Raw genomic sequence first — 23157 nt, 5'->3', positions numbered from 1 at the left:
AGGATGACAGCAGCTTCTCCTCTTGAAGAGGAGCCCTCAGGAGGCAAATTCTTGCCTAGTGGGAGGTCCCTAAAGCCCTAGACTAAAGTCTAATCCCTGGACGATCCCCGGCACCCCGCAGGAGGGAGGGGGTGCATGGGGTAACACTGTAATGCTTCTAGACTGCCTCAAGCCTTCCTCTTTGCAGGCAGCACCTTATTTTGCTTCTTTTCCCACAAATAAATATTTCAAAGGGAGAGAAGGGAAATTTCAACTGAGGTTTTCCTGGAAGCTCAGTTGCACAAGTGCCAAAATAGTGTCATGAAGTTGAAGCTGCTGGTATAAAATCATTTTGCAAGTTGTGTGTTCTGTTGCTGACTGCAGTATATTTTAAAAAATATATGGGCAGGAGTCCTGTTGGATGCCACAGATTTGCTTTCACAAGCCTCAAGTATTCTTTCTTTCATTTGAAATTTATACTCGGTCAGTGAACCTGCGAGATAGGGGATAAAGTGCTTGCTACAGGATCGTGGTGCTACAGCAGGCCAAGGAGCAAGCGGCTAGAAAAGGGAATAATTTTGTTTAAATGAACAGAAAATAGTCAGAAATCATCTGCTGAGAAACATTTCCATTGCCTTTCATGATGTTAATGCTGTGATTCATTTGGGTTTGTTGTAAATATGTATCCAAACATTTAAATGTGCCTAATAATTGCACTTTTAGAAAGCCAGGCCTTTGTAGAGGATCTGAAGTACCTGCAGGTACTGGGCTTTTCTTGGCACTGTCCCGGCCTGCTGAACACCTTCGGGAGCTTCTTCCACAGTTACAAAGCCAGGATGGATTTGGCTCCTCTCATACACCAAAGGAGAAGCTGTCACAATTCTCATTATGCAACTGTATAATTGGAAAGTTATTTTATAGGTAAAGCAGATGTCATTATTTGAAAAGACTTCAAAATTAATCCAGCCCAGCTGGAGCAACTGAGGACAAATGCTAACAGGCAGTGAGGGCCTGTTCAAGCACCAAGACCTCATACACTGTCTAGCCAAGTGACAGTCACTTACCACAGCCAAACAATGTTACCAGTTCCAAACCCGGGAACACAAGGAGCTGGTAGCAGATACAAATGCTGCCTCGGTTCGTGCTCCGGCTTAAAGCCGGCATAAACATGTTCACAAAGGAATGCTTAATATATAAATTCCAGTACCCATTAGGCCCAGCATCCTCAATAATTCTGTTGTTACAGAAAACTGGATGTCGAATGAGTCAATTTATCCTTAGAAACCGCCAGACTTCTGCAGCGGACTCTGCCAGTTAGGGCCGATTTGCCCCTGTGAATGAACCCGTGTCTCACCAGCCTTCCCTGGCTCTTTGGTTGCTGGTGAGTTCCTCGCTTTCCCCGCCGCCCCTTGTCCAATGGCAAGATCAAAAGGGAGCTTCCAGCATTTGTTGTTACATCCAGGCCCCAGCCTTGTCCAAGGCGGCACGAAGCAGCTCCGAGTCGCCGCTGGCTGTCGCGTCCTGGTGGTCGACATCACAGGCAGGGAAAACGAATCACCAAAGGGCTCGGTGCGGAGCTCACCCTGTCGGACACAGCTTTGTATCTACATTCAATTAGCTATTGCACTTCTTAATGCTATTGACACCTCATTTTTACATGAGAATGCTGAAAACAAAAAACTGTTGAACTGCTCTAACACCTCAAGTTTGCCCTTGTACAGCAAGAAACCATTGATTCACTTTTCAGCCACTTGAGGGAAATAAAAACTAAAATTCTCTTCAGATAGCTAGTTATGTTCTCTTACACCTACACTCTGTCTCATGGATCTTAAAAAAAATAATAATAATAACTTTCATCTTCCCTATTTGTTTTCCTTTCCCAGACCTTCAGTACCTTCAATTTAAATTGACGTGATCCTGCAGTAAACTTCATTTTTATCTTACAGCTTTACTTTAAAAYGTTGTATATCAAGTTTAAGAAAGAGATTTCTAATTCGCTTTTACAAAGTAAAAGAAGCAGCCGAGCTGCTGCTCCAGGTGGGTATCTGCAGATTCTCCCTCACGTTACCTCAGGCCTGGGGAGCGTTCGCTGGGTCTCTTCAGTAACGTATGGAACGGGACTCGTGGTGTTTTGAGGTGCATCTCTGAGAAGATAACGAGCAAATTAGACCCGTAGCAGTAACAAATGGGTGAGAGGTTTYTGTTTGCTGTAAACAAAACGGTTAGGTCTGTTTCTACTTTCCCAGTTATCCTCTTTTTTTTTCCCAAAAAAAAAAGAAAAAAGTCATCTTGTCACCTTGGTTTGGCAGTGTCTGTTGAACGTGTTCCCTATTGCACTGTCTACACTCGCACTTTCACTACACTTGGCTGACTAGTAGAGAAACTACTTCACAAAGGCTCACGCTCCATACAGTAAGAAGCCGCTCGGCGGGGCCCGTTCCCGTGCCGCGGTCCTGCTTTCCGTGCTGCTGGGAGCCCAGGGAAGGGGCGCCCGGTGGCTGCAGCGCCCGGGGCGCGGGCGGCAAGGCGGACGCGCCGCCGGCCCCTCACACGGGCAGCACCCCGGGCGTCACCTCGGGCGGCGCGGTGGTCCCCGGCGGCGCCGGTGCCGCGGCCTCCTTGGCGGCGGGGCCCGCGGGCGGCTTCTCCTCCAGCTTCTTGGCAGTGTCCGGGCAGTTCTGCACGAAGATGACGCGGTTGTAGGCCTTGAGGCGGCGCCACAGCTGCACGTAGACCTTGCACTGCACGTACATGAAGACGAGGCCGCCCGTGAAGCCGATGGCCACCACCACGAGCTTCGTCCAGAACGGCCACTCCAGGACACCTGTGAGACACAAGGATTACCTTCAGTACTGCTGCTATATACATATATACATATATACATAGCTGCAAGTGACGTTTTGGTGTAGCAGTATCCCCAGAATGCCCAGGTCTGCCCGTGCCATCGGCAGCTGCAGCCCCAGTGCAGAAGGTAGCAGGGAGCCCCCACTCCTACCTTAAAGCAGCAGGCCAGCCAAGAGACGTCTGGCCCCAGCCTCCAACTGGGGCCACCCCAACGGGCTTAAGACAGAAATTCAAGGCCGTGGCAGAAGTGCTATCCTTGATACAGCTGAGAAATGCGTGTTTTGCTGTTCTGCAGTAATACCCCCTTAGCTCATAGTTTGCTCAAGTGCACATACAGGTATCAAAACTGAGGTAACCAGATGCTGCACACACCCTTAGCAGCGGGTTTTCCTCTTGGTAGAAAGCAGGGCACTCTATAGGATTCCTATAGCAGCTGTGGGGCAGCATCGTTCGTASCACTCTTTCTCTGGCCATGTGCTCGCTGTGAAGCGGAGGAGCAGCAGCAGATCGGGCCCAAAGGGCTGGTTCTACCTGCTCAACCATCTGCCTTCCCTGGCCTTTACAGTCTGGCCTATCCCCCTGAGTTGGTTTAACAGATAGGTTTGTGCACACTTACTTATTTGTGTCAAATGCTTCCCCAAGGGAAAAAAAAAATCATTTAAATAATTTTAAATACTGATTATTAACTTTATGCAGTTTTAATAGACAGTAATATCCTTGGCTTTCTCCTACAAATACTCTAAAGTCTTTTTGCTCCAGTTTTCACTGTCTTKCTGTGTAACAGTAAATATTCATGTTACCGGTTAAGTTGTGCTTATCCACAGCCCACACTTTTCTCCTTTTTAATGGATGCTGTGATTTATGTTTTACTCATAAATAGAACTTCAAAGCCATCCCTACTGCTGTCCCCAGGGCAAGGTTTTGGAGATGAAAAACAGGGTTGCTATTTAGAAAGCCAGCAAAACAAGGCCCTGTGTTATATATTCATCTGCAACGACTTCCTGAGGCTGCTTGTTGCCTCTTTCCCTCTCATTGGCGGGAAAGGCAGAGTTCAGGAGCAGCAGCAAATATTTATCTAATGAGACGGCACCAAGTTCTGCCTGTTTCGTTTCCTGTGTTAACTTCAGTGTGGAGCACAAAGGTAGAGGCCTTTGTCTCTCTGCTGCCTAATTCCTAAAGTCAATTCAGATCAAAAAGGTAAAGCTGCTTTTTGCTCATCTTCAGCAACATCCTCATCACTGTTAGCATTTGAGACCAAATATCCTCAAGTCTCACACAGAAATGAGGTGGGAGCCTGTAGGTCAGTCTGCAGTATACTTGACCCACGCAATTTAGTGGGAAAAGAAACCCRTATCTGCTAAAGGTACATTCTCAAATATAACATACAGAGCCCGCAGTTTTCCTTCCCAAGTACATATATCATTATTTTAACTTCTCAGGTTTTGTAAACAATAAATTGTTTACAATGTGTTGTTTACATAAATATATGTCCTCACAAGGGTTGCTTTGTGAGTGCCCTCACGTGGCACACTCAAATCTGCTACATTGAGAAAGAGAAATTGAGGCTAGCGGGAYGCAAGGGGTTAGACTGTTGCCTTGCTGGGCCCCTGAAGTAAAAGCTCCCAAGAAAGTTTGAACGCTGAATCCTTTCTTCCATTGGAATGTTCAATTTTATCATTTTTAACTGAATATTTGGAAGCGATAAAGCAGTGTTCTGATTTTCAATATATAAAAGGCCTTTGGTATCTGAAAGGGGCTAAGGCAACTAAATGAAACACATTTTTACTGCTTCTGCTTTGTTAATAGACTTACTCTGCTATAAATTGTACTAGCGGGATAATAAATTACTCCTACATTAATGAAGTTCCTGTACCCAGTAGGCATAATGAGGCTGAAATCCTGTTTGTGGCATCCACAGGGACTGCTTTATTACTGGTAATTAACAAGTAATTTGTTTCTAAAGCTCTTCCAAGAACTCACCTTCCCTCTCTGCCCTCTCCCTGTCTTCCCCCTTTCCAAGTTTTCTTGGGAAGCCCGGCTGGAGCCAGGGCAGCCACAGTTCAAAAGGGAGGTTCTCTGTGCTCCTGAATTCCCACACCAGGGACTGACACAGCTGCAGGGGCATCTCCTGGCATTCCCATTGGGAAGCTGCCTGTTGGAAGGGCCCTGTTCTCTCCTGCAGGGTGATCCAAACAAACTGAACACCAACATGCTGGGCGCTTGGATTCTCACCCATCTTTTAGTCAGACCTTTAGAGATACCCAGGAAACAGGATCTCCAACGAGGAGCAGCCGGCAGGCGAGTTTCCCAGTGAGATACGTGAGACAGCGACTGGTCGCACAACTGCAAACCCACCCCTGCACTGCGAACAAGACTGGAGGTGGTCAATAAAATACCTACCATTGTCATTGCCTTGTTTAATTTCCTCTGCYGTTCTGTCGATTAAGACGTACAGGGACCAGACGACACAGGTAATAGCGATTACATGGAATGTGACGGAACAGACTATTTTCCTCCTCTCACTTGTTGTCATCTGTAGTTTCTCCCACTGCAACAAAAATAATAATGAAAATAAAGGGAGGGAAATACAAGCTTGTCAAATTTTACTAGAAGCCAATTAGGCCGCGCTGTCTCTTTCCACCCGAAAAGCAAGTGATTTGTAAAACTACAAACCCCTTTACATTGATAGCATCCTAAATAGCAGGACATGTAGACCTCACTTGCACTGATTTCCTGAATGCAGAAGGAGGAAGAGGAGTTCTACTTCTGCCTGCTTCTGAGCAGCACCTACTATCATTTCTTTGCAGTATAATCCTAACAGATTAATAGACAAGTAAAAAAGATGTATGTTTTAACCCAATGTGCGCTTTTGGTGATGACAGAACTAAAYACCAGAACATTTTCATGCAATACTGAACTGTTCTGCCCTAAAACGTGCGCCTTGGAACACTAGGGAAAGGCCATTTAAAGGGTAGCTAGAGGCCGAGCGCCCCGTTGGGCGGGATGCCGAGTCCCGGAAAATTGTCCCTCAGATATGGTGCAGGCTGGTGCAGATTTTGGAAGCAGGCTGAAGGAGGGCTTGTTTGTCACTTTTTCCCTGATTTGGTGCACACTGAGCAACCCATCTGCTCCCCTCGTGTCTTCCCCAATGAGCTTCCCGAAATCCCGCGCTTGCACCGCGCCGCACAGGCCACTGGATGGAGGCAGGAGACCGCACAGCTCCTCACGGAGCGCCTGCCACGCACGCGCAAAGGAACGAAAATACCATCATGAAYCTGATCCAAACCATTCACCGAAACACAGATGGGACTAAACCTCACTAGCTTTGTGGATTAAAAAATACAAGAAATACAGTGTGCATTACCTCTTTCATACACCTTCTGAAACATCTTCCCACCCCAACTACTACTTAGAGTTACCTTTGGGGTGATGCATGCCTTAGCGTGAGCTCCGGCATTTCATTTCCTGAAAGTTTGTCCTGAACCTTGGACAATTTGCAACCTATGTTTTCTGTTTCTTGAAGACTATCTCGCTCTGAAACCTAAAGGAAAACAGTTACTGATTTTAGAACTAGAATTACATAATGTGGTCTTTCAGAGGAAGAAAAAAAAGAAAAGGAAGAAAAATAGCTGACTACTTCCCTTTCCCGTAAAAGAGCCCAGAGCACATCCCTGGCATCTGCTTTAGAGGGCCCAACTTGCCTGCTCGCCTRTTACTGCCAACAAACAAACCCACAGTTCATCAATATCACTACAGCACAAGGAAACAGGGGCACTCCCCAACACCCTCTGAAGATCTGCGTGTTTGGGGATGCTCCTCCATTTCCTACAGACACCAATAAAGGTAGAAATCTACCTGCAATATATGCAACCCCTGGGTCTCCACCGCTGGCGGCGGAGCGGCAGGGCGGCACCGGGCCGGGCAGGCCGCGCTGCGCCCCGCGCGAGGAGCGGCCTCCGCTTGAAACGACACGCGTGTCCTGGGGGCATCTGCAAACTAAAGGCACCTGCACGCACGTGACAGGAGTGCCCAGGGCGCCACTGCACAGTGAAACATTTCTCTTTGGTAAACACCTCACGATGGGAATTTCTATAAAAATAAGCATACCTCTATTTCTTTTTTAAATGACAGCTGAAAGAGCTGGACCTGAGTAATATGATCAATACCTATCAATACATATCAATACGCACTCTTCAGAAACTTCCGGAATTTTACACCATGTCTGCCATCAATTAGTACAAGCTTAAAACCTGCGAAATGGGCGTATTAAGCAATTTGAGCACATCCTTTCTAAAATTAAATTGCTGTTTTGCAGTCTGGAAGTACYGTTGAGAATATGAGTCACTTGCCAACTATGAGCACTGCAATACCCGCATCCTRATTCCAACTCAGATCCCAATGTACTAATGCCACACTTTGGAAACGCAGGAGTCGACAGGCCTGCTGTCCCTCCATCCCCTGTTATGCCTCAGACAGAGGCCGAGGACAGCGGCTTCGGAGAAGAATGCAAGAAAGACTGCAAGAACCCCCATGACGAGTAATTATAGACTATTCTCTCCATACTGGAAGCTTCCTCATAGCTCCCACCTGCTAGAAATTATTTTATCACAAAACACAGAATCCAAAAGTATTCCTCAAAGCTTTTACTTGCCAGGTATCCTCTCTGAATGTTCCTCCAACATTAATCAATTTTCTGTTCAACAGAGGCCTAGGTGATCAGTTGTAGGCACTATCTCTTTGGTAAATATGTCTTTCTTTTCTTGTCTTTTGTGCAAGTTTGTCGGGAAAAAGGAGGAGAGAGGGAGGAAGGGAAGAAAGAAAAAGCATCAGAAGCTGCCAGTATGGTAGTTTTAGCCACTATGATAACGTTACCTATAAAAACAATCCTGATAGAACCCACAAAAGCCAAAAATGAAATATCAAAACACTGATAAGGAAATTCACTGACTCAGTAGAAAATGTCTTAAAATCATTGCCCAGGTCTCTAGGAAAATCATCTTGGCCAAAAACTGAAAGCACACATACAAACAAAACACCCTCAGCCTAACGCCCAACCCAACACCCAACGTGCGGGTCATAGTTTGGCTGCCGGTATTTCCTTTCCCACCAAGCYGAGAGGGTTGCTGCGTTTTGTGGTTTCCCCTCTCCGGGCAATCCCAGAGCAGCTGTGACACGTGCGCAGGCTGGATTTGACATGGACTGTGCCAGGGCCAAAGAGGCCTCAGGAACCTCCTCCACCACAGCAGTCATCTCCCGACACGTAGGGTCTGCTGTAGCCCTCACACCTGGGCATCTCTCAGTGGTCCCTGTCTGTCTTTGACCAACCCACAGCAATACAACTCAATCTCCCCCACCAGTCCGAGTTGCTACGAACACTTCACATGTCCTCGCGTGCCAATACTGGGTAGTTACWGATACATTTTAGTTTAGCCACATCTAGACATCCCTTTGCAGCTCCATATGCCCTGCACACTCGCGTCTGATCTACCACATTCCCAAGACTTAGAAAAAAGGAGCTGACATGCTTCATTATCAATAAACATGACTTCAGCAAACCTGACTGACTTCCCAATGAACAGCTACTATTACTGCCTCTGTCTTTCAGTTTTCCCACAAGAGACACTCTTTTGATCCAATTAAATAACAATGAAATAGTTGAAATCTGTGCTACATTAATTAACATCAAACTACAGCGTAGGGCTCTGGTGAAGAGCTGAGGGAGGCTATTCTCTCTGCAGACCTCCAACAAATGTCACACATTCCAACTTTGTCACATACCATTGCAGCAGATGAATAAAGTAAGATTTTAAATTCCTGGAGAGGGCTTTTTTTTTTTTTTCCCCCCCCAAAGTGATTTGAATAAAATGCTGCAGGGGAAAGATAAGTCAACACTAAAAATCATAAAATATACAGCCTAACTTCTGCTAATTATCCCCTTTGATGGTAATTCAGATCGAGTACCATATGCACCATGGCCAGGCCATCCAGGAGGGCCACTCTTTGCACCAATGTGCGAGCAGCAGCTGGTGAACAAAACCTCGGTTCATTTCATACGCAGGTCGTATCACAGTTCTCAGGTAAAACTAATTTGATGTTGCTGAAACGCTGTGAAATTGTGCGTATTAGTGATGTGGCAGGTTAAGAGACGCATTTTCTTTAGTAGTAAAGTCAGTAGCAAGGGATTTTGCTCATTAGTTTCAAAGGTAGAKCTGACCAGCTGCGCGCCCACAGCTGTTGTGAGGCCGAGCTATAAAAGACAACACTGAAATGATCAAAATCAAAAAAAAAGTGAGAATGAAGCCTCAATTACTTAATAATAATAATAAAAAAGCAGCATGATGGGGTAGTAAAATGTCCTCTAAGTAAAAAAGACACGCATTTTTTGCTGGAAATGCAAGTGGCACCTGTAATACAGCTCAAAGCAATGCTGTTGTAGCGGCTTGGGAATTGCCCTGGTTTCTGCTGTGAATGCCCGGGCACGGCAGTGCACTTCTTGGATCACATCACCTGGATGATTTCAGGGAGCACAAAAGCATTTGCASCCACTGGAGCTCATGTGGACAGCATCACTAATACCATAAGCTGGGCAATCTCCTGAATTCCCTTTATTTTTGTAAATGTTAGTGCTCGGCAGCAGAAGAAAATTTGGTTACAGGCAGCTAATTAGAAGAGGAAACAGCTTCCATTTCATTGTCTCCAAGAAGATTTTTTGTTTGTTTCTTTAAAAAGMAGTTCAGAGGAGACAACCCCCCCGAGGGGCACCCTGTTCCCTGCCAGGAAGGCGGCCGTGCACAGCGAGCTCTCCCTGACCTCAGCAGCACGTCGCCGTTGTAGCAGGGTGACTTGCGGGGAGCCCAAGGGTGTCCTAGGGCAGTTTCAAGGTGTGAGACACCAGGGCTCAGCAGTGCTGGTCAGAAAGCCATGCAAGTTGGAACAGCTCTGGGAGAAACAGCTGGGCTGAATGGAAGAAACAGGGAATTAGCAAACAGAGAGCAAGAGCTCCCCACGCYGCCGAGGTGCCTGACACCCCTCACCACAAGAGACGGCTTGAGGCTGGCAGTGCTTAGGGAAGCAGCCTGCTCCCAGAGGGAACCACGGGAGCAGGTTGCCTTGGCAACGCTCCCCCAGAAACAGTGGGAAGCGCTGGCTCTCCCGCGTGATCAGGCCCGAAAGGTTGGCACCAAATGGGGCTAAAAGGGCTGATCCYGGAGCAGGTCGCTGCCCCCTGACCTTCACAGCACTGGCTATCGCTCCTCAACACGAGCATCATTGGGAAGGGGATGGAAAAGGCGGCTGGTTTCACCCGCCAGGGCCACGGGAAGCAAAGAGCAGGCGACGGAGCAGGGGCGGCTGCTCCTTTCCCGGGGGATTCCATGGGTCGGCTGCTCCGCAGGGAGGACAGAATTCCCAACAGAGATGGGTTTGAGCTCACAGCAGCAATTCGGCAAGAGGCCTCTGCAGGGAGCACCACTTTCAGGAGCCAACACGACACACTTGTACAGGGGTGTCATACAAACTATCCAAGGGCAGCGGGCACTTAACCAAAAATAAATCAACACCCTTAACATCTTTTGCCCTCRCTGAATCTGTATAGCACCAAACGTTACCAAATAATGAAGATCTATCCACAAAGACCCAGGCTCGAACTAGTCCCTTCGGGCAGCCGTGTATCTTCAAGATTTCCTCTTTTTCCAGGCCTGCGCTGGCCCCGCAGGGAGGGGAGCTCCCTGGCTCCCTGCCTGGAGCCGCCGCAGCCAGGCCAAAGCGCTGCAGGCACCAGCTCTGCCGCAGGCAGGGCRGCCCTGCGGCCCTGCCCCGCGCACAGGGAGCACGAGGAGCTGTGGCCCTGCAGCACCCAGCGAGGCCCGAACCCAGCGAGACCAACGGCGCTGAAAACCCTCGCTTCAGACGCTCCTTTCCCTCGCAGCTTCCGTCTCTTCAAGGAGCCGTTCGCGGGATGTTTTTGTCTTGTTTGGAATGTTTTTTAGCTGTTTCCATAAGTGACTATTTCCACCCACACATATTTTATAGCAGCTTGTGGGATTATCTATTTCTCAAGATAAAGGGTGTCTTAGAGCTTGGCATTACCCTCTATCCAAAACTGCTTGGGGCTCCAACCTTACATCTTCTTGGTACACAGCCCCCTCTCCTGATCCCATGCTCCTGCTGCAACAGAATCTTTAACTCATCACACTGAAACACTTGCTTTGCATTCAATAGGTAAATCAATGCCACACCAATCAGTTGTAATCTCCCCTCAACAAAGCAATCCAGCCAGATCAGACACTGAGATGGGCTTTAGTTTAATTTGGAGAATGTGAAATCTGAGTTAGTCTGTTCCTTAATTTCTAACCAGGACTTAAATTCCCTATTGTGGGAATCAAGGAACCATCCATCTCCAACAGGGACTTCATCCTGCGACTTTATCCTCGTGCACTGGAGCTGGGGCTGGCACTGACACTTCATCTCACTGGCCACAAGTTAGTTGCTTGTAATGCAAATGATAGTAAGTTGAGTGAGAGCATTGCTTCCTTCCCCTCTAATGGCAGCACATGGGTAACTTACAAATCCAAAGAGTTCAAGGGTGTAAAATGGACTAGCACAAAGAGATAAAACCTGTATCAGATTTTGATGTGCTGTTTTTTAGTATATGAATGAATTGAGAACAGAAGAGCAATAAACACTCAGAAAATACATGCACACATTCACAGTAAACAAGGCGAGGTTGCTTTGATCATCAGTACTTATATTGGCTGAGTTTCCTTCTGCTTAATATAACAAAAATAACCCTTTTCAATCCTCCTTGTTCAAGGAAAGACAGGTAGGTCTGAATTGATACCTAACACTTTTCTAAATAAAGAAAAAAATCACTTGTTCATTCTCAATGATGAGCAACTACTTGGTAACAATGTGCAATACTGCTTATACCTCATAAACAAAACATTAATTGTAAGCAATTTCAAAGGTAAAACAAAATCAGGAGAGAGAAAGAGACATATCTGACAACACAGAATAACCTGTTGGGTTAATGTATCAAGGGAAAATATCTCATGAGATACCAAAAGTCTTAACCACACAGCAAAATTTAAATATGAGAAGTATTTGAAGTACAGTGAAATATTGTGGAAAAACCTCAATGTGAAGCTCTCTCTGTATGTTAAGCACCTTTTGATTTGACATTTTCATCCATTTTATACTCACAATATTTTCCTTCAGCTCCCGTTTCTTCTATGCTTCTATACTAGATTCACAAGACACAAAGAGCAGGGGCAAAACCCCAGGCGTTCCCGGGATTAAAGAGCGGCTTTCTCGGGGTGCCCTCGTACCTGCTGCAGCTCCAAGAACGCTGACCCCAGCTCACTGACACTTTGCAACTCACCGCCGCAGAAAGGGTTTCCACACAACAATTTCTGCAACGCATTGCAGACACTGCAAGGTAAAGCTACAAGTACACCCATTTTATTTTATAAGCATAAATAGCCATAATGGAGACCAAGAGACCAATAAAAGAGATGYRTKAGACTATAWATCCTGTATTTCAAGCTGAAGCACTTTAGCATTTCATCACTAAATTCATATTTAACTMATTAAACCTGTTCAAATACTCAAAATACTTGCCGTGCCTGTTGAACATCACCTAAAAAGATTATTTTAGTGCAAAACTCCCTAAAAAGATGAAGGTTTATTGGATCTTGGGGCTTTCAAGCATTCTGAAATTAAATAACTGGTGCCTATTGACATGGCTAKGGATTTTAATTAAGCTATCTCAATTTATGTTAAGGTTGTATCCTGCCCATTGTCATTACGGTGCTAAGAGAGCTGTAGGGCAAAAAATCTACATAAGATTTTTTCATGCACCTTCGGACTTTGGTAGGAACTTTAGGGAATAGGAGAGTTAGGGAATACTGAGGGTGCACGGAAGGCTGAAGCATGCATAGAGATAACAGTCAATTTAAAAGGGTGTTGTTTTACAGCTAAACCCTGCTTTTGTGATGCTGGGAAAACATGAGTGCAGATACCTGCAATTAAGTTCTGTGGTCTGTAATTTTTCCCTTCAGGAGAGCAGCAGTTAGAACTCTATGAAGGTATTATGGTGAAACTGTGGATAATAAAGCACTGCACTGGCAAGAACTAAGCTCTACAATCCTGCATCATAAATGCATTAAAATTATACATTGAATGTGTTATAATTATATAATAAAATCGAAGTTGGTCAAGAGATGAGACRCATTCACTGGCAGAACGCCGCTTCAAATCCAGGCCTGGTGATCACGGAAACAGCATCTTTTGTAGGAGTTCACCCAAAACTTTCGTTGTGGCCGAAATTAGTTTCTGGTTCTGTCAAAAACCATGGCTCTTGCGGAATTAAGAGCACAGGCTGCTGCTGGACATGAATGTGTGCTCTCCCGGGTGCAGCGCCCACGCAGGCCTGGAGCAGGTGTGCGGAGCTCCTGCAGGGACGAGGGGAACGGGCAGGGAGCGCGCGGCGGCCGCGCTCGGGCTCCGCGGGGAGAGGGGCCGCTCCGGCTGCTCCGGGCGCCCTGCACAGCGCCCGAGCTCCCCGCGAAGGAGGTTTCAGCCTGGCAGCTCTGCAAAACCTGCCCAGCGCCCCACCGCAACCCTGCCCGTCCTCCAGACACGCACGTTTTAACAAAGCGGCACTTGGAAAGCTTTGGGGAAGAGTTGTTTAGTTGGGAAGACACCAGGCAGCTGCACTTCCACGGCTGAGTTTCCGATCCCTCCTTCCTGCCTTCCTTGGCTTTGCAACAGCTCCCAATGTGCTTGTTTACAATACAGATTCCTCCAGAAACGGGGGATGAAAGGYGATAGTGCTACACGTAGTAGGCATGATACACTTAGTGTAACACAGGAAGGATGTCATAGCTGAAAGCTGTAAATTCAAGTAAGATACCCAATTTTCAGAGATTCTTAAAATTACTTGAAAAAATGTTTCCAGATTTTGGGTTCAGGAATGGGTGCAAATTATAGGATAGGATCTGTATTAGATGTCAGGTCCCTTTTATACATATGTTAGTAATGCATTTGAAGGGCAGAACATGGTCAGGATTTCACTGTCAGAGAGATAAGCGGAATTTGAGTACTGCTTTGAGCAGAATCTAAAACTCTGAGCAGAACTAAAATACCCTCTTTGAAAGTAAAAGCTCAACCTTAGCATGCTTGAAATCAAAACTATAACTGAGAACCAATGGCACAAGTTGTGGCTAAAAGGATAAATAAGGTATTAATCATTCAATGAAGAAATAAACAGCTTGCAAGTGCTGCACTGCATCTCTAAATCAGTCAGTACTGCATTAATTTCTTCCCAAAAATGAATGCACACTATACATTTTATTTCTATGTTTTCAAAGACAATCTATAAGCTAACACAGTCAGGATAAGGCTGCTGTCTGAATACTGCCATCTGTGTATTCTCCTGGGGAAAATGCAGATGTATTTGCTAGGTGGAAGGCTAGGGCAATCTGTGTTGAAAACAGAAGCATGTATACAGGGAGAAAAAAAAGAAAATCCAAAGATATGCTACAGACAGGGGGGTTTATACAATTATCTTCTTCCTGGCACATTAGCTAGAATTCATCTGCAATTATTAAAAACAGGTTCAATATAATTAAGTTTGTAGTCATAAGGGTTTTTTTTTAATTTATTTACATCTATTTCAATTGCCAATCTGGCAAGATGTGAGACATGAGATCTTTGTCCTTTCCTGTCATAGGCTTTACATGTCACATCAGCCCCAAGTCCCTCCTCCACAGCAGTTCATCGCCAGAGCCCTCCCTAGGCATTTCTCTGGGTGAGAAATGGGAAGAGCCATTTGCTCTCCCTTCCCCGAGCTGCTACCTACGCAAGGCTGACAAAACACAACGCCTTTTGGCCATCAAAGCACTACTGCACATTGCACGTGCATAGAAAATAAATCTACTAGTTGTAAGTTGATAGTTTGTACATGCTTTTCAAGACATCTCGTATTGAAATGTACTTTAAATCAAATTTGTCATGTTCTAGATTGATTAAAACTTAAAAGATGCAACAACATCTGAACAAGATGAGAATGATTTATCAGAGAAAATCTACCAAAGGAATTATTCACTCTGAAGAAAACAAACCCCACATTTAAGAAATTCTTCATCTTCCCTCCCCTGACAACCCATGGGCCATTAAACTGATTTATTCTGGAAAACAGTTGAGCACAGACAGTATATATTTGACTTTCAGGACGCTCGGTCACCCCGCAGTTTGGATTCCATTAACTTACCTCGATACACGAGTGATTAATTTGCCTGTAAGTGTCAGAGCTAGGACAGATACCTCTAAACCGACTGCACTGTTTCACAGCTGCCATCCCCACGTCGGCGTAGGCATCACTGCCATCAGCACCGCTGCGCTACGGGCTCGGGGTAAGGACTGCTGTGTGCTCTGCCCGCTGAGGAGCAAAACGCAACGAGCAAGATTTCCTTCTGGCTTGAAACTAAGAGAAGCAGCCCCTTGCAAAGCAGAGAAGGCAAAACTTTCAARCACAGAAACCTGCTCTTTCTGCAATCACATTTCTGCAAGAGGAAGAGCAGGGTGCGGGGGTGCAGAGGCCAGCCCCGGGGCCGGCTCGCTCAGGGGCGTCAGCGCGGGGCGGCCGTACCTTCCGCAGCGGCTTCAGCTTGGTCTCCATGATGAAGTCGTACTTGCAGAGCTCGCAGCAGCGCGTGTCCGAGCTCTTGATCCACTGGTGCAGGCAGGCCTGGTGCACGAAGCGCAGCGTGCCCGTGCAGCGGCACGGCGTGATCAGCGGGCTCTCGTCGTCGCCCTCGCAGTGGCAGATCCTGCGGGGGCGACAGCAACAGCCGCTCAAGGAGCTTTCCAGGGAGGCAGGCGGGGGCCCGGCCCTGTCTGCTTTTGCTTTTACACCTTTGCTACTTGTAAAAGTACATGACCTTTTAGACCGAGGTGCGGAACATATTCCTTGTTCCTTTCTGCCACTCAGCAATTTCTCCTCGTTATTTCTCTGTCAATCTGCTATGCGGTCTAAAGGTGAATGGACAGAAATAAGACTGGTTTTCCCTTACATGCATGACAAAACCTTMAAGACACAAATCTGTGCTCTTTGGTATAGTTAAGTGTTGAACAGCTCTTGGTCTGTAAGTAATTTCAATAAAAAATAGGCAATTAGCAGACTGTATCCACAAAGTACAAATATCCATTGGAAAATGTACAAAACCCTCCTAAGATAGCTCTTTGGGGCTCTGTCATTAAAAGCCTGCCTCCTCTAGGGTAATGTGCTTAGCACAGCCTGCACACACACGCACACACGTCTGGGGAGGCAGGAGTTAAAAAGCCACGGTCCTTCCTCTTCCTCAGTCTCCATGTCCTTTGGAAGCAACAGCTGCCTTCGCTGGGAAGGCAAAACTGCAGCTCAAAGCAGAGCCTGGAGCAGAGGCTGCTCCCCCAGCACTTGTGGCCTTGCAATGGGATACAGAGCTTTTCATGCGAAAGCCAACGAGAACCCAACGAGAACCCAACCGAACCCCACCGTGCTGCTGGCAAGGCAGGGGTGGCCGGGAAGCCGGAGCAGGAGACCGGGCGCCCGAAGGGGAGCAGTCCCCACGGCAGCCCCGATCCGCGTGTCACACATCCCAAGATCCCAGCTCGGCCCATAGGGTGGGCTCTGCTCCACATCCACCCTTCCCTTTGCCAACTCAGCCCAGCTAGATGCCCAACAGCCTCATTCCTACATGGAATTATTGACCTTAAGGAGAACTGCATTTTCAAAACACTGAGTAAATAGCTCTTTTTCCAATACATGCATCCCCATTTGAGAGTTACATTAAAAAAAAGTCATTTTCTCTTTAAATTAAAGATGTTTCCCAAAGGAAAACTAGTAGTCTTTGTTCATTTTAAACCAAGCTATATATAGGGCATTTTTTTACAGGCTTTATTTGGCATTTAAGCTATTTAGAAATTAAGACAACTAAGCTGGGTACCCAAGAGTCTTTTTTCTACTACTGTCAGAATTGTTTTACATGGTTAGAAGAGCTAAAACACAAGCCTAAGACTCCCCTGGGATCTTCAAATGAAGTGACATCGCAGATTTGAAAGGAATAGAAGTATTCTTATTCTATAGTAGAAGTAGAAATACTTTTACAAAAATACACTATACGAATCGTTTGTTCCATTTGTGCTTTCGCTGTATGGGAATTACTGGCTCCATGCATAAACCAGAGGGTGATACCTAATCCATCGGCTTCCTCTCGCTTTCTGTCATGAAGTACGTAACGAGAATAAAATCAAGTATGAAATGAAATTAAAATACAGACAGAATGACTAGAGGCATAGTTCTCATTAGCTCAAATGCTCTTTGGGGCACCTTACTTCTTTATAATCTCTTTATTCAGCACAAATTAGCTTAAAAATTTGGTGCTACATAAATGCACAGTCAGAGTCTTTAAAGATATTTTAGGCAGCTAATTTAGGCATCCATCGCTGTGGGCCGTAGGCTAATGACTTAAATACCCTTTAAGGATTTGGGCCAGATAACTTGTGATAACTCAGTCTCCTGTTTTGAGATGATCACATTCGTTCAAAAGTTTCAGACCTCTGACCGACATTTTACAGGACTGATTTCACCCTGTGAATAACGTTTTCAGAAAAAAAAAATCTCATCTACACTTGAACCAAGTTCAATATGAAAAAAATAAAGAAAATTCCTCTTCACTGTAACACAAACAAAGCTAAACACAAACTGATTCATTTACAAGCTGTAGCACTGATCCTRGTTAACGGCTGCAGTTTCAGATGAGGCCACGACTGCGCTCGGGCCAAGCTTCAGAGCAGGTTTTGCTTCTATGAATTGTGTTTACTGCTGACAAGAGAATTTATAAGGCGTTCGATGGACTTCTGAGTCAGATATACATAAGCTCTGTGTGTGTGTGTGTGTGTCTGTATAGATACACACCTACACACAGACATTACAGAATGAGTATCTTCTCTTTAAAGAAGCTCACTGTGAAGTGTTATGAAATAATACTCTAACAATGTACAGTCATTGTTATGCCTATGTTTCTGCTTTGCAAGACTGTTTTATTACACAGTTACATATTTCTTTAGCCCAGAGTTGTTCCTGTAACCTTCAGCACACAGATTTGTGGAGGAAAGGAGGAATTTATGCAAGTGCTGAGCATTTCTCTGACAAAAAACTTTCATCATTTACAATGCAATAAATTAGCAAAGTAACAAAGCCCTTCGGAGAAAAAATAAAATTTTTCTAATATTTCTGGGTGCTGCACAGCTCTATCTGCATTAACAAGCAGTGCAGTGCACATGCAGCAAATCTTTCAGGACAGCCTGGTATCCGCATCATGTGTGTTTTCCTTGGAGCTGCTGTGGCCTAGAGCAAAGGCTGCTCTTTGCACTGGGTCTGGGGYCCCAGTGCTGATTTGCAGCTGGATCCTAAGTACCTCTTTCAGCCTCGTTTCCCTCAAAGGGAGTGTAGTTTGAGCCYAGTCCTTAATAAAGGACCAGAACGTGGTAGAATTGGAGGTGAATGTGAGATGTGCTTCAAAGCAAGATTGTTCTCTGAACTAGAGCATTTATGGCTGACTTTGCTGACTAAATTAGGAGGAGCTCCTCCTGCCCTGTGACAGTCACGTGCTTACTGACACTCTCTGCGTACTGCAACACCCCGGCCACAACAAGAAGCCAAGGCTGATACCCAACACCCACAGTCCCATTTTCCTGGGGATGGAACAGAAATGCTTTCAATCTCTTAAYAGATATGACTAATAATAATAATTATTAGCGAGGAGCCGAGGCTTCAAGGCATCAAGCGAGGGTCCCGCTCCGTGTTCGGCTGTGAGGACCCGCGGCCGCCAGCACAGGGTGCAGGGAGCCCCCAGGCTGTTCTGAGTGCACCAACAGAAAAGGAATCCACAAGTTGCTCCACAAGCTGCTTTGGGTACTGCCTGAGCATCTGCAGAAAACTGTTTTCTAGTCCAAAAAAAAAAGGATGTTCTCACTTTCTGCTGATTTCTACAGTGGTTTGGTTAGGAACCACAGAGAGAACCTAGAGTTAGAGCAAACAAATCATGAAAACTCACAATAAAAAAAAATATAAAGCATTGTTACAGCATAATTCATTGGGAAAAAAAAAAACAGTTCAATTTTCTAGGTATGTTCAGCCAGCACCAGGCTACAGCAGGCTGTTTCTCTAGCTTCCATTTTGCAGGCTTGTTTTTTGATCTTGTTTTCCATTTTTTTTCCTACTGTTAAATCATAAAATAATCTAGATGGCAAATTGGGCTTCCTCCCCGTTTAAACGCCGTGTGAATGAAGCACATTAATTCTGCATACTGAATGTAATCAATTTGTATACCTCTTCCCTGTCACTCCTGCCCTCCCATTATGCTATACAGTCAGCTGCCTTTATCTGACGAGAGAAAAACACATTTTCAAAATGTTGCACCACACCAGCATAATTTCCTAACAGTCTGGGTGAAGCTTTCTCTTGATTTCTGTAAACGTGATCAGGTTTTATAAGAGACCCAAGAACAAGCTACATGAGCAAAACCACCTGAAATCATTTATTTCGTTCCCATTCCTCGTCCTTCTATTAATCTTCCATTAGAGGCGATTAATGGCATGTCTAACCATGCAAAGAGCTATGAGTAATTCCTAGCCCAGCTGCAGCGTCAGGGCTCCTCAAAACAGGTGCCAGGCACTAAACACAGCATGAAAGAACTCAGGACTACAACTTAAAAATKAATATAGGTTTCCTTCAAGTCAGCTAGTGAAAGTCACAGCTTTAAATAACAAGACTCCCTATAGAATATAAGCAAGCTTTAAGTTTTGAATAATGGGACCTATAAAACTGAGTGCTTCTTCTCACCCAAACTTTCTAGGAGAAAGTGTTGCTCCTTCACCTATTTGCATTGAGCAGATGTTAGATAAGCACCTATATGCAGATGTTAGACAGAATAGCAGGTTTGGGGCGCGATGCTCATGACCCCAACCAGGGCAGACACCTCTGCCTTCCTCTGCTTTCCTCACATCCTTCCAAGCCATAGGCAGCTCCCAAAAGGGGCTGCTCCACCAGATGCCTGACGAGGTGACACATGGGGCTTTGACTTGGTAGAACTAACCAGGACCTCATACTGCTTCAAAGGATGAGGAACCGCCAGGCCACCATCTACAGGAGGACACAGTCACTATCCAACAAATCTTTTTAAAAAAGAAGGGTTTACAGAGAAAAGTCAGCTGCAAAGGCAGTTCTTTGAAACAAGAGGGTGAGGAGGCCACGTCCATCACACTTCATTTACTGATGCAAGCTTCACAGTTTCAGCATGAGGGGTTATGTGAGGGCTCAATTCCTACCCTTTCCCATTCTCCTCCYACTGCTCTGGCACATCTTGTATTTACTCCTCAAATGGGAGCCTTCATTTACCTGACTATATAAAGATCCATTTGTGGAGTTCAGGGAAAACAATTACTTCTGATGTGCCTTTTATCACATGAAAAACTCTGTCTTACTTAAATGCAGGTGGTTTCTTTCACTGTAATGAATTCCACTTCAACTAATTACAGTTCAGCATTATCACTGAAATACCTGGATCAGTGCTACAAAAACATTTAAGACCAAAAACATAACTAGTCAAACCAAAAATATATTTCAATTGTTCTATAATAAATATTTTAAATAAATATATAACAACATTAATTCAGAGTGAACAAATGAGAAACTTGTGGTATATTAGATATTAGTRATAATACTGACTCTTTTTTTCTTCTTTCCAAAAAACATGGAGCTGTATTCTCACAATTCGCTCACTTTATAATACATAACTTCTCCCTCTAGGGAGACTACAGTGGTGCAGATCAGAGAAAGGCATTTCTGGAGTTGTTCCTCACGGACCTTGTGACTTGGCAGGTTGGAGAATTAAGTATTTATGAGGAAACCCTCAGGCAAGGGGCGGCTTAGGGGAAGGGGGATTGCACCTGTGTGCGTYACCAAGCCTGCTCCATGAAGGTCAGGAAGTTTGGGTGCCCTAACACCACCTCAGCACTGCCAGAACTTCAGCAGCTCTCCGTATCTACAGGACCAGACACCTTGCCTTCTCCATCATGCATTTTTTCTGGACTCTGTGCACTTCATATAGGGTTTACTTGAAGTAAAGAACAACAACTGCCTGTCCAAACACACAAAAATGAAAGGGGAAGCGCCGACATGAAAGAACGGGCACCAAGGAGAGTTCTAGATCCCTGTTCCTCTGGTGTCCCTGCGCAATCCCGTCTACGTGACGGCCATTCAGCTCAGCTAGTTTTGTGRCATCAACCAAAAGGAACCACTGCCTATGGTGAAAAGTGTGAAGAAACACCCCTTGAAGAAAATTTCCACATCACAATCTGCTCTGCTAACTCTAGTGCTGGAACAAACATATCACAGAAGGAAAGTCAGGTTTTTCATGAAGAAAAATGGTTGCTGTATGTGTGCACCCTTCTGAAAGAGAAAGGAAAAAAAAGGGAATTTGATTTCAATAGAGGAAACAAGATTTCCTCTATTGAAACAATCTGAAGAAAAAAAAAGTTCCASATCATGTGCCAGTCAAATGCATGGATCTGTCCCGACCAACAGAAACTACAGTCTATGCTGAATGGGTAGTAACAACTTACACAGCTCTTCCTTTTTATCCAAATGTCTGCAAAGAGATTAAGAAAGAGAACTTCTCAGCTATGAAAAATAAGATATTGGAAAATGCTGGTAACAAGAAAGCAGCTCAAGTATAGATCCTATATTCATAGAATATTCATCTATATTCATCAGCTATTCATCATCTACACTCATCTATATTCAAAGATAGACTGAAATAAGATTTTTTTTAACAGTTTTCCTAAATGTGTTATCATGAGCTGTGATACAGCTAGCAATGGCCACAAGAAATATAGCACTACCCCTGAGAAGGAAGCACAGTGAAATGATGACTCTTGACAAACTGTGCACAATAGGCCAAACGATCAGCTGCACTGAATTTAGCTCTTAGAGCCTCTCCACCGAGTCTGGGACATACCCATACAAAACCCGTTGATCTTTTTTCTAGGAAACAGAAGCCTAGCTACAAAGTTAGATGCAGGTCCAAAAATTTTCCATCCCAAGAAGCTCCTAGTCTTGCCAAGAAAGCCTGAATAATCACGGTAAAACTGAATGGATTAAGAATACATAAAATAGACCGGAGTCTGTTTTCCACCGAGTTTCAGGACTTGGGCAGCAGTTAGGGTTAATGTACATGAGACACTAATAAAACTTTAACTTCTCTTTTTTAACCCAGTACAGCTAAGCCCTATACTGAAATAACTTACTTCAGTTTTTGAGTTAATAATAAGGAAACAGCCCTATTAAATGCATTSTGCCTACTACAGTGAATATGTAATGTCTATATACAGGCCCAGTGACCCTAAATTTTAAGAGAGCTCTGAAGATTGCGCTCAGTTGTGTCTGCATGCAACCCTGCAGATATACTTCAAATGCTGCAAAAATAGAAATCATAGTTATCCTTGCTGCTGCTCTTTGCATTTCTGTGCAAGCTGATGACAAACACGGGTGGACCTTGCTCCRAACTCACGACAACAGACAGTGGGCACATGCCTGAAATGGTCATTCTTATCTGATAAATGTAATTAAGGAGTGTATAGCAGTAGCATTAGCAAAATATCTTGCATCTCCTGCTATGTAAAGGCCTGCACGATACCTTCTTTTTTTAAAAAAATTTTGGATCTTTGCAGCGTGCTCCTAGGTTGGAGCGCACTGTGAAACTGCTCGCTGCGGTGCCGCCAACTTCCTCCTCCTGCCTCTGTTTACAYTTCCATGCAAATTTCTTCCCAGCAAAATGTGAGAAGTTTTCTGTTGCTGCACCAAGAAACTGTGCCTGATCCTCATTTGTACTTGGTAAATGACAGTCAATTCTGGCACACTAGTGTTTAAAAAAAGAAATACTTGTTTCAGTTCTGTTAAGCTTACTGGATGGTGCGTTCTCAAGATATTACTAAATCAAGCGACTCAAGTCCTATGATATTACTAAATCAAGTGACTCAAGCCCCCTTCAGTTCTCTAYACCAAGTTCACACATTAGCTCAGAAGTGCCAGCATTGCCCTCATTTTCAGGGGAAGATGCTCTCCGTTTGGTTACACACTTAAACACAAAGACCTTAGGTGTCAGAGGCCAGTTTCCTTCGGGGCTAGAGAGATGCTTTTTTCCCCTTCTCTRAACTTCTTCAATACTTATTCTGCCAAAACTTGCTGTGGTATTTTTACCATTGTCATGACGGGTACCAGGTTAACAG

The 23157-nt window shown here is 45.0% G+C and overlaps 1 protein-coding gene across 1 annotated transcript in view; it reads right to left on the bottom strand.

Annotated features, from left to right (window-relative positions):
- Positions 1-2525: 2525 nt before the first annotated feature.
- Positions 2526-23157, bottom strand: part of MARCH1 (membrane associated ring-CH-type finger 1) — a 62288-nt gene continuing 41656 nt past the window's right edge. Inside the window, exons 4-6 of the mRNA XM_026041621.1 lie at positions 15473-15653; positions 5224-5371; positions 2526-2803 (exon numbers count right to left, since the gene is read on the bottom strand). Coding sequence (XP_025897406.1) covers positions 2526-2803; positions 5224-5371; positions 15473-15653 — 607 coding nt within the window. The remainder of the gene's footprint in view (positions 2804-5223; positions 5372-15472; positions 15654-23157) is intronic.

The sequence above is a fragment of the Nothoprocta perdicaria genome, unplaced genomic scaffold (assembly GCF_003342845.1).
Source record: "Nothoprocta perdicaria isolate Ctin4 unplaced genomic scaffold, notPer1 scaffold_29, whole genome shotgun sequence".
NCBI classification, from domain to species: Eukaryota; Metazoa; Chordata; class Aves; order Tinamiformes; family Tinamidae; genus Nothoprocta; species Nothoprocta perdicaria.
Note: the sequence above shows the minus strand (reverse complement) of the source record. Positions and strands in the feature narration are given on the sequence as shown.